This window comes from Pelodiscus sinensis, chromosome 32 (assembly GCF_049634645.1).
Source record: "Pelodiscus sinensis isolate JC-2024 chromosome 32, ASM4963464v1, whole genome shotgun sequence".
In the NCBI taxonomy this organism is placed as follows: Eukaryota; Metazoa; Chordata; order Testudines; family Trionychidae; genus Pelodiscus; species Pelodiscus sinensis.
Window position 1 is genome coordinate 9,889,101 of NC_134742.1, and position 12,327 is coordinate 9,901,427.

At 45.2% G+C, this 12,327-nt stretch overlaps 2 protein-coding genes across 2 annotated transcripts in view; one reads left to right on the forward strand and one right to left on the reverse strand.

The window, feature by feature from the left end:
• LOC102455931 (uncharacterized) overlaps positions 1-8,297 on the forward strand; it is a 28,191-nt gene extending 19,894 nt beyond the window's left edge. The window contains exons 7-8 of the mRNA XM_075913346.1: positions 3,219-4,217; positions 6,544-8,297. Of these exons, the coding sequence (XP_075769461.1) occupies positions 3,219-4,217; positions 6,544-7,760 (2,216 nt within the window). The 3' untranslated portion in view covers positions 7,761-8,297. The remainder of the gene's footprint in view (positions 1-3,218; positions 4,218-6,543) is intronic.
• The window catches only part of LOC102452245 (uncharacterized), a 505,721-nt gene that overhangs the window by 347,381 nt on the left and 146,013 nt on the right, over positions 1-12,327 (reverse strand).

Consider the following 12,327-nt stretch of genomic DNA (forward strand, 5'->3'; position numbering starts at 1 on the left):
AGTTTTTGTTGCAACATTAGATCCATGGTATTTTAGGTTGTTTTTCAACTGGTACCAGTTCTTTCTGATGATCTGATAGACAAAAAGAACATTTTCCTGTCCCTTTGGGGGGGGGGGGGGGTGGCACATTATTGCTTAAAATACTCCTTTCTTTTATAAATATCCTTGTTGATTCCTCTGCTTTTCCTGGAATTATTCTCATACTTGTGTACCTATGTTTTTGTTCCATAGCCAGGCCAGGTTTTAATGGCTTCTTTAAAGGTTTAGGGTGAAATATTTTTTTCTTTCCTTAGCATTAGGTGTTTCTCAATTACCATTCTAGCATGCTTAAAAGATTTTTTTTTTTCCCCAAAAGAGAATCATATACATTGATCCAGGATCACTTATTAACATTATATTTATTCCAGTGTTAAATAGTAAGATTAGCATCAAATCAAAAGTAGGTGTTTATAAATAGCTTGTTATATACCATACCTTTTATTTGGACAATTTACTTTTAAGGACAGTGTGTGTTAATATCCTTTCGAAATCTTTGCATAGGTTTAAATTTACTTACATTTTTGGAGTTGGGGTTAATTAAAAGATGGGGTATCATGCATACAAGCCAGACCCTCTTGTTTCTCTCTTCAGATTTCAGCACTGTGTATACGCAGGTTTTTTTGTTTTGCTTGGGGTCAAATTATTCCCTTTTACTCTCAAGTTTGACTCTCTTTTACCTTTTTTTCTGGATTGGAGGGGCAAAATTTGAGCCTAGTTGGCTTGCTGACAAGGTATGGTCATTATGGGCAGTTTTTGCCTTCCCCTATTAGCTATTGGTCTCCCCCAGCCAAGGGCACCGCAGACACTGAATCAGTTCAGCTCCAGGAGGGCTCAGCTGTAAGACTTCAGTAGCCAGGAAACCAACTCCCAAAAGTGACCAACACCCCCAAATTAATCTCTTACCATGTAAAAATGCTACACAGAGAAAGCTCATAAGTTCACCTGCTTTTCCATAAAAGAGGTAAGAACGTAACATAAGAATATAAGAACAGACAGACAGGGTCAGAGCAAAGGGCCATCTAGCTCAGTGTCCTGTCTGCTGACAGTGGCCAATGCCAGATGCCCCAGAGGGAGTGAACAGAACAAGGAATCATGAAGTAATCCTTTTCCTGTCATCCAACTTCCAGCCTCTGACAAACAGAGGCTGGGGACGCTGTTCCTACCCATCCTGGCTAATAAATATTGATAGACCTAACCTCTATGAATTTCTCTGATTCTTCTTTGAATCCTGTTATAGTTCTAGTCTTCACAACACTCTCTGACAAGGAGTTCCATTGGTTGATTGTGCATTGTATGAAGAAAATCTTCCTTTTGTTTGTTTTTTAAACCTGCTACCTATTAATTTCATTTGATGACCCTAGTTCTTTTGTTATGGGAACAATTAAATAACATTTTCTTCTTCACTTTCTCCATTTCCTGTCATGATTTTATAGACCTCTATCATATCTTCCCATAGTCTCCGCTTTTCTAAGCTGAAAAGTCCCATTCTTTTTAATGTCTCTTCATATAGCACCCATTTCAAACCCCTAATCATTTTACCCTTTTTGGAACCTTTTCCAATGCCAATATATATATATATTTGGGATGAGGTGCCCGTGTCTGTATTAAGTATTCAAATGTGAGCTTACCATGGATTTATATAGAGGTAATAAGATATTCTTCGTCTTTTCCTTTTGTAATGATTACTAAGATGGATTGTTTGCTTTTTTTGACTGTTGATCTACATTGAGTGGATGTTTTCAGAGAATTATCCACAGTGACTCTAAGATCTCTCTTGAGTGGTTATAGCTAAATTAGCCCGCATCATTTTGTATGTGTATTTGGGATTATTCTTTCCAATTATATTTGCATTTCTCAACATGAAAATTCATTTGCCTTTTTCTTGGCCAGTCACCTAGTTTAGTGACATCCTTTTGATTTTTTTCACAGTCTGCTTTGGTCTTAACTGTCTTGATCAGTTTAGTATTAGCTACAGATTTTGCTGCCTCACAGTTTACACCTTTCTCCAACATCTCTGAAAAGGATCTGAATAGGATTGGTCCCAGTGTGGACCCTAGGGGGACACCACTAGTTACCTCTCTCCTTTCTGAAAACCAATTGTTTATTCCTACCCTTTGTTAACTGGCTAAAAGACAGGAGGACAATAAGAGAACATTCCCTCTTACCTCATGATAACTAACTTTAAGAGCCTTTGGTGAGGGGCCTTGCCAGATGTTTTCTGGAAATCTCTGGATCCTCCTTGTCCACATGCATGTTGACATGAGTAGTACGGCATGATTTTCCTTTACAGAAACCATGTTGCCTTTCCCCCAACAAATTATGTTCATGTGTGTCTGACAATCCTATTCTTTAATACAGTTTCAACTAATTTGACCATTATATATACACAATGGTTGCTCCCCAGGTAATAATTACTTACACTTAGCTTGATAATAAACAAAAGTGGTTTCATTAAGTTTAAAAAGAAAGACTTACGTGATTGTACATAGAAACAGTCAGATCAAAGTAAATTACTAATTTAAACAACATACACCAGCTAGTTCTGATCCACTAAGAAATTTGCTACATGTGTTTTTTTTTTTTTAACTTAAACAACTTTTATCTCAGGTAACATACTCCAAGTCACAGAGTTGATGTTAATTCTGGCCTGGGTATGCAGCTTTTCAGAATTCTTCAGAATTATTTGTTTTCAGGTTTCTTTCTGTGCATCCTCTTATGGTGGGCAAGGCACTTTCTCAGGCCAGCTGAAGACAAGGACCTGATTGCTTTGCTTATATAGACTTCCCCCAGGTCATGCTCCTCAACCCCATGGAAAAGTATGAGATTCAAGATGGATTCCAGTACTAAGTGATATGGTCATGTGACTTTGTAGGCCCTTGTTAGCACATTTAGCACTATAAACATACTTATACTTAACATGTTTAATTTTACATACAAGAATGATACATGTACAAGGATAGGACATGCAAGTTCAACAGACTGTAACTTTTAAAATGGTATATTACATATCCTGTTAGGCCTGTCTGGAATATGCTTTATGAAAATTCATATTCATAAGCCAGTTTTTAAAGCATGGGGGGCCTGTGACAGCAGTTGTTTATGTGTTTTCTCCTGCTTTTCCTGTTGCCCGTTCAGCTCAGCACAGAGAATGACTTCGGTCTGGTTTCTGTCTTTCCCAGCAGGTGATGGGATGCTGAGTGAGAACAATGAGGGGAGCCTTCATCAGGAAGGACCGGAACAAGTTGCTCCATGTGAAATCTTATTGGGAAGATCTGAAGGGCATGTTTCTCAGAGTCCTGAGCAAGGAGAGACCTTTGGGAGTCAGTGTAGCCCAGAGGGGCAGCAGGGAAACCAGGGACAGGATCATCAAGGAATGCATCCAACTGACAAAATCAGTGACTTTCCTGCTTGTGTGAAAACCTTACGTTACAAATCTGGAGTTATTGCACCCCAGCGGAGCCACCGAACAAAGCAGCCCTTCATCTGCCCTGAGTGTGGGAAGAGCTTCACTTGGCGCTCAGGCCTTGATAGACACAGAAGAGTCCACACAAGACAAAAACCTTTTCACTGCTCTTCCTGCAGGAAAAGCTTCAGTCAGCGCTCAGACCTTATTCAACATCAGGCAGTACATACAAGTGAGACGCCATATAACAGCTCTTACAGTGGGAAAAGCTCCCATCAGCACTCAAGCCTTAATGATCACCAGAGAATCCACACAGGAGAGAAACCATTCAGCTGCTCTCAGTGTGGGAAAAATTTCAGACGGAAGTCAGCCCTGATTAAACATCAGAAAATCCACATGGGGGAGAAACCTTTCAGCTGCTCTGACTGTGGGAAAAGCTTCAGTAGTAGATTCCATCTCATTAGACATCAGAGAATCCACACAGGAGAAAAGCCGTTTAGCTGCTCTGAGTGTGGGAAAAGCTTCAGACAGAAGTCAGCCCTGATTGAACATCAGAGAATCCACACAGGAGAGAAGCCATTTAGCTGCTCTGAGTGTGGGAAAAGCTTCAGATGGAAGTCAGCCCTGATTGAACATCAGAGAACCCACACAGGAGAGAGACCCTTCAGCTGTTCTGACTGTGGGAAAAGCTTCAGTAGCAGATTCCATCTCCTTAGACATCAGAGTATCCACACAGGTTGGAAACCCTTCAACAGCTCTGACTGCAGCTGCCTCGGTAAGTACTTCCTGGCCACAGCCTGCCTCTGGCACCACAGCCTCTCCCTCTACCCAACTCTGTGCCCCTGGTCACCACATCCTCCTGCCCCAGGTTATCACCCAAACCTTCTGGGTCCCTTCCCCTCAGTCACAACCAGGGTTCCCTCTGAGTTTTTCCATCTGAGCGCGGGGTGAGTTTGGTCTTGTGTGCCAATATTGAGGTTACGTTCACTTGTTTGGATGCGTGCCCCTGTGGGCACACAAATAGAGACATAAGATATATTTTTTTAAAATGTGATGCAAGAATACTAAACAAGGGCTAATTAACAAGGTGCATGACTTTCAATGTTCTTTTAATATGAAATCAAATAAGAAGAATATTAATACTTGCGAATTGTCAGTAGCTAATTGGTATCCTGGGAGCAGATGGGCAGCCATCACATGGCCCTGGCTGCAGTTCCAGCACTTCATTCTGTAATGGGGTACAATCAGATTTAAACTAAGATGAGTATATAGGGGCATTAACTTTCCAATTTCTTAGCTACTGTCAGAGTTTATCTTTTTGGGCATATTCCCACCATGCTACAGTATCTGAATTTCATTTTCTCACTAATGTCACTTTGCCATCCACCTAGCCAGGCCATTCCTTTGGTCGGACTGTAACAGCTTATCCTTTGAACATATTATCTGTGGCGATTCTCCGTTAGTTTTCTTGTAGATCATGGGGCAGAGAGGGGCAAACTAGTGTATTTGTTGAATCACATTTTCACTCTCTATTTGTCTACAGCTGTGACAGAAGTTGCATCGACAGACTTTTGCACATACCGTCAATTAACCACAAGTGCTTACTGAGATTTGAAAATCCATTTTTGTTCAGGTCATGTAGATCCTCATCTGAATTGTGCCCACAGATATCCCCAGTCGTGGGGGCACTGATCTTTTATTAGACAAATCTGACAACCACTTTTTACTGAAAAGAACCCCAAAAGTCCATTAAACCTGATACTCTCTCTCTTTCTGTTATTTAACTCTTCAGTTCATCTCCACAGTGCTCCAGTCTCTGTTATGCTTATAAGAAGCATACGGGGGCGGGGGGAGGCAATACAGCGTGTTTATTGAGAATACATTAGAGAAATACTTAGCATATGCTTTATTAAAATCAACACACTGACAAGTCCTACAGATGGTGCATAGTTACAAGTCAGTTGTGCCTCAAGTCAGTCTTAGTGGCCAGGCAAATCTGACTGAGTGAGGAGTCGGGGTCTTTTGAACATGATTCGAGGCTCCTTTGAGGCTTGGCTTGCCATGGCACTGTGGTCCTGCAAGAGTTTCCCTTCTTATATATGAAAATTCCCATTGGAGTCTATGGGTTTTGCAGTGTCATGCTGCAGCCATCCACCCTTAGGAGGTGTTAATCTGTGTTCCTTTGATGGTGATCGTCAGGTTTCCTATCGTTGTGTCTCACTCTTGGGGGAGGGGTGTCTTTGCCTGTCTCCAAGGTTCATCAATGCTGCTAATTCAATTCAGCCTCAAGACACTATGCATGCTTCGTTGTTATCTTCAAAGTTTCCACTTCTTGATCACTTGGGCATCTGTGATGGCTTTCACTCACACACACCCTGCGCTCACACCAAACAACTATATGCTGTGTCTACACTGGCCACTTATTCCGGAAAATCAGCCGCTTTTCCGGAATAACTTGCCAGCTGTCTACACTGGCTCCTTGAATTTCCGGAAAATCACTGACGATCTACTGTAAAATCATCAGTGCTTTTCCTGAAAAACTATGCTGCTCCCATTCGGGCAAAAGTCCTTTTCCGGAAAACTGTTCCGGAAAAAGGCCAGTGTAGACAGCACAGTAGTGTTTTCCGCAAAAAAGCCCCGATCGCGAAAATGATGATTGGGGCTTTTTTGTGGAAAAGTGCGTCTAGATTGACCATGGACGCTTTTCTGGAAAAAGTGCTTTTCCGGAAAAGCATCCTGCCAATGTAGACGTGCTTTTTCCGGAAATACTTATAACGGAAAGCTGTTCCGTTTTAAGCATTTCCGGAAAAGGGTGCCAGTGTAGACGTAGCCAACATGTTTAACTTTACATATAAGAGTGATACATGCACAAAGATAGGACATACAAGTTCAACAGACTGTAACTTTAAAAATGGTATATTGCATATCCTGTTAGGCCTGTCTGGAACATGCTTTATGAAAATTCATATTCATAAGCCAGTTTTCATAAAGCATGGGGGGCCTGCGACAGCAGTTGTTTGTGTTTTTTCTCCCGCTTTTCCTGTTCCCCGTTCAGCTCAGCACAGAGAATGACTTTGCTCTGGTTTCTGTCTCTGTCCCAGCAGGTGATGGGAAGCTGAGTGAGAACAATAAGGAGAGTCTTCATCAGGAAGGACCGGAACAAGTGACTCCACATGAAATGTTGGGAAGATCTGAAGGGCATGTTTCTCAGAGTCCTGAGCAGGGAGAGACCTCTGAGAGTCAGCGTAGCCCAGAAAGAAAGCAGGGAAACCAGGGACAGGACCATCAAGGAATGCAGCCAGCTGAGGAAATCTGTGACTGTCCTGCTTGTGTGAAAACCTTACGTTACAAATCTGGTGTTATTGCACCCCAGCGAAGCCACCGAACAAAGCAGCCCTTCATCTGTCCTGAGTGTGGGAAGAGCTTCACTTGGCGCTCAGGCTTTGAAAGACACAAGAGAGTCCACACAGGAGAGAAACCCTTTCAGTGCTCTTCCTGCAGGAAAAGCTTCAGTCGGCACTCAGGTCTTGTTAGACACAGGAGACGCCACACAAGAGAGAAATCCTTTCAGTGCTCGACCTGCAGGAAAAGCTGCACTCGGCACTCAGGCCTTATTCAGCATCAGGCAATACATACCAGTGAGATGCCATGTAACAGCTCTGACAGTGATAAAGGCCCCCATCAGCACTCAGGCCTTATTGATCATCAGCGAACCGATGCAAGAGAGAAACCATTTAGCTGCTCTGTGTGTGGGAAAAGTTTCAGGCATAACTCAGGCCTCATTGATCATCAAAGAATCCACACAGGTGAGAAACCCTTCTGCTGCTCTGACTGTGGGAAAAGCTTCATTAGAAGATCACAGCTCCTTAGCCATCAGAGACTCCACACAGGAAAGACACCATTTAGCTGCTCTGCATGTGGGAAAAGCTTTTATCGGCGCTCATGTCTTCTTACTCATCAGAGGACCCACACAGGGGAGAAACCCTTCAGCTGTTCTAGCTGTGGGAAAAGCTTCAGTCAGAGCTCACGCCTGGCTCAACATCAGAGAATCCACACAGGTTGGAAACCCTTCAACTGCTCTGACTGTGGGAAAAAATTCACTTCAAACGCACATCTCGTTAGGCATCAGAGAACCCACACAGGAGAGAGACCCTTCAGCTGCTCTGACTGTGGGAAAAGTTACAAGCAGAAGACCGACCTTATTAAACATAGGAGAATCCACACTGGAGAGAAACCTAATAAGTCCTCTGTACCTGACAAAGTTAAGTTTCTTGCCTATCTTTTTGATGATAGTATTGTGTTGATTGAGATTGATTAATAAATATATTAATGTGTAGTTAGTATAGAAGTAATAAAGAGCTGTAAGGCATGAAATCTGCAAAAGATCATTCTGTAACAGGTCATTTGCAAGATCAGCTGAAGCTAAGGTTAGCACATTTCCATGATTGACACATGGGTCACAGCTTATTCATAGCTTCTCTGGGCTTAAGTGCGGAAGGGGACTTGTGTGGGACCTTTCAACCAGATAGCAAAGATGGCTTGCGTATGTTTGGAAAGTGATAGGAAAAATACCCTCAGACTCAGGAGATGCATGATTACATGGAAAGGTCTAAAGCAACTGGTTCAGCCCAGGTTGAGTTGGACACAGCATGTGTTAGATGACCATCAAAGGCCCATAGTAAGGAATGGATGTACGTGGTAATAAATTGAGCTTGAGCCATTGACCTGTAAGAAAAGGACACTTCAATATCAGAAACATTCCCTACTGACTATGCATCAAACCTATCAATGTCAGTGTAATATATACAAGTGGCATCCTAACCTAGAGGCATGAAGAGAAAAAGATTTGTTTTGCGCAAAAAAGCCCCGATCATGAAAATGGCGATCGGGGCTTTTTTGTGCAAAAGCGCGTCTAGATTTTGCAGAAAAGCATCCATGCCAAAGTGCTTTTGCGGAAAAGCGTCCATACCAATCTAGGAGCTCTTTTCCGCAAATGCTTTTAATGGAAAACTTTTCTGTTAAAAGCATTTGTGGAAAATCATGCCAGTCTAGACGTAGCCCTGATGTTTAAAACTGAATCTCTGATGAAATTTCTGAGGCATTCAAATCACTGTCATATTTAAAACTTAAATCTACTGATGCTTTTTGTAGATTAGCAGTATCCATTTTAACAAAAGAAATGACTGAAAAAAAAATCCTGCTTCAATTCTTAAATTTAAATTCAATACATGGCTCTCACTCCTGGTTAAAATAGTTATCTTGAAAATTGGAAACATGTTTAAGGGATCTCCACATTGACTTCATAAAGGAAACAGGTAGGTGCCTTTTCTGGGAGACCACTGGAGGACTGGACCCAGCCCCTGTTCCCCAACCTGGCACCTGCTGCTGGTGTTGCAGGGTAGAAGTGGGTGCCTGGTAGCTCCTGGGCCTGGGGGGATTTGCACTCTCTACCCCCAGCTTTGGGGGCAGGTGCTTTGTCTGTGAGGCCACTGTTCATCCCTGAATGCCTTATCCTGTAGCCCTTTAGACTGGTACCTCTGCAGTCAGGCAGCATGTGGGGCTGGCAGGATTTGAATTTACCGCCCCTTGTTCCAAGGGTAGGCCCCTTGTCTTCAAGGCTGTCAGCAGACCAGATCTACCATGCCACCTTGCTCAGCTGCCTTTTTTCTACCTACTATTGACCTGGCTCCTGGGGGTTCCCATGCATCTCACCCTGCTCCCCCAGATGCCATATCCTGCCCAGTTTCAGCCTGGCACCCATTGGAGTCTAGGGAAGATGGAGGTGGGTGCCCAGCAGCTTCTGGACCTGGGGTCAGATTTGAACCCACCACTCCCAGCTCCAGGTGGCATGTTCATGAGGCCACCAGAGAATGCAGCCCACCACCCCAACTTCCCTGGATGCCCTTATTCTACCCACCTTCAGCCTGGCACCTGCTACACTCCTGACAGGGTGGAGGTTGGGGCCAGGCAGCTCCCAGGATTCAAGAACACCACCCCAGGCTTCTGAGGGAGGCGCCTTATCTGTGAGGCCATGGGAGGATCCAGCACACACACACACTGACCCGCTGCCTTATGCTACCCACCTTTAACCTGCCCTCTGGCTCCAGCCCTTGGAATGTGAAGCAGGGTACCTGGAAGCTCTTGTGGGACCCAGCCCACTTCCTGGATGCCTTATTCTGCCCCCCCACCTTCAGCTTGGCACCCGCTGAAGCCCTTGGTGAGAGTGGGGACCCCAAAAGAAGGTCACTGCACTGGAGTGGGCTCCCTGAGAAAGGGCTGTCTTCACTGCCTCTGGACTTCCCAGGAGTGCACTGCTGCACGAGAGATGGGGGGTCCTGCTCTGGGACCAAGAGGGGAGCACAACCTGTGAGGTGTGACAGGAAGCTTTGTCTGTGAGGGCACCAGAGGACCCGCCCCTCCCTACCACACCTGCGGTGGCCTTATCCTCCCCACCTTCAGCCTGGCACCTCTTCCAGCAGCCCTGGGAAGGTGGTGACCAGCAGCTTGCTGGATTTGAGCTCACCCCCTCCAGCTCCAGAGATAGAAGCCTTATCCATTAGAGGACCCAGCCCTCCACCCCGCCTTTCCCAGATGCCTTATCCCACCCACCCTCAGCCTGGTGCGGCCTTGGCAGGGTGGTGATGGGTGCCCTGTGGCTGGGGTGATTTGAGCCCACCACTCCCACCACCAAAGAGTGAAGCCGTATCTGTCAGGCCACCGGAGGATCCAGCCCACTACCCCTCCTTTCTCTGATGCCTTTATCCTGCCCCCCAGCCTGGCACAGTGGAGGTTGGTGCCTAGCAGCTCAGGGGGGCTGGCAGGATTTGAAGCCACCACCCCTGGCAGAGGAGGCTGGCACCTTATCTATCAAACCACCCAAGGATCTAGCCCTTCTGTTCTGGATGTATCCTTGTGCCTGTGACCTCAGCCACCTGCCAGTGTCTGGGGCCTCACTCAGGTCTGCCAGTGGCAGGAGACACGGATTGTCAGAGTCAGGGGTTTCTTTGGTGCAAAGTTTATTATTTATAAACAACATCCGCAGATTCCTGTCTTCTGAATATGGGAGAAAGGCAACTCCTGGAAGTTTCTTCACACGGCGCTTCACCTCCGCTTTCCAGGAAACCCTGGGCCTGAAGCCAGCTGTGTCTCAGGCTCTTGCCAGATCACATGCACAACTATTTCCCTTGGCTCTCTGCCTCACACACACAAGCTGCCAACTGGTCTCTCTCTCCCTGTGTCCCCAGCCAGCTCCAGGGAAACCCTTCTGAGACCTACTCCACTCTTACACTTAGATCAACCTCGCAGCATCACTCAGGGCTGTGAAAAAACTTGTCGTAATTGTCACAGCTAGATCGACCTGACACCCCGCGCAGACAGTGGAATTCTGGTGTTGACTTGGCTACAGCTGCACAGAGAGATGGGTTAATTAGAACAGTGGGGGGAAAAATCATTTCTGTCAGTGTAGGAGATGTAAATGCCTGTCACTCATTTCTAGTGGCTATTGGGATGGATGTGCACTCCCGTCTTCCCCGGGTCTCCCTCTCCCAGCCTTATGGCTGGGGCTGAGCCTTCAATGTCCTCCCAAATAAAAGGTTCTTCCAAACCCAAAGGACCAGCCACACACCCAGGTCACTATGGGTGTGTCTAGACGACAGGGTTTTGTCAACAAAAGTGGACTTTTGTTGACAAAACTATAGCTGCGTCTACACTACCACCGCGTTATGTCGACAGTAAGTCGACAGAACGCAGCAGTTTTGTCGACAGCGGTAAACCTTTTACGAGGAATAACGCCTTTGTTGACAGAGTTCTGCTGACAAAAGGTAAGTGTGGACGCAGGGACCCAGTTCTGTTGACAAAGAAGAAGCCGGAAAAGCATCCGTGCCAATGTAGACGCGCTTTTCCGCAAAAAAGCCCCAATTGTCATTTTCACGATCAGGGCTTTTTTGCGGAAAAGAAATCTGTGCTGTCTACACTGGCCCTTTTCCAGAACAGTTTTCCAGAAAAGGACTTTTGCCCGAACGGGAGCAGCATAGTTTTCTGGAAAAGCACTGATGATTTTACAGTAGATCGTCAGTGCTTTTCCGGAAATTCAAGGGGCCAGTGTAGACAGCTGGCAAGTTCTTCTGGAAAAGCGGCTGATTTTCCGGAATAAGTGGCCAGTGTAGACACAGCCATTAAGTTTGAAGATGATACAAGCTGGGAGGGGTTGCAAGTGCTTTGGAGGACAGGGTCATAATTCAAAAATATCTGGACAAATGAGAAATGGACTGAGGTAAATAGAATGAAGTTTAATAAGGACAAATGCAAAGTTCTCCACTTAGGAAGGAATGATCAGTTTCACACCTAGGCTGTGTCTACACTGGGCCACTTCTTCCGGAAAATCAGCCGCTTTTCCGGAATAAGCTGCGAGCTGTCTACACTGGCCCTTGAATTTCCGGAAAAGCAACGATGCTCTACTGTACAAAATCAGCCACTATTCCGGAAAAACTATTCTGCTTCCGCTCGGGCATAAGTCCTTATTCTGGAACACTGTTCCGGAAAAGGGCCAGTATAGACAGCCCAGTAGTCTTTTCCAGAAAAAAGCCCGATCGCGAAAATGGCGATCAGGACTCTTTTCCGGAAAAGCGCGTCTACATTGGCCACAGACGCTTTTCTGGAAAAAGGGCTTTTCTGGAAAAGCATTCTGCCAATGTAGACGCTCCTTTTCCGGAAAAACTGAAAACAGAATAGTATTCCGTTTTAAGCATTTCTGGAAATTCATGCCAGTGTAGACACAGCCATACAGAATGGGAAGTGGCTGTCTAGGAAGGAGTACGGCAGAAAGGGATCTACGGGTCATAGGGGACCGCAAACTAAATATGCTTTAGCATTGTGGCACTGTTGCA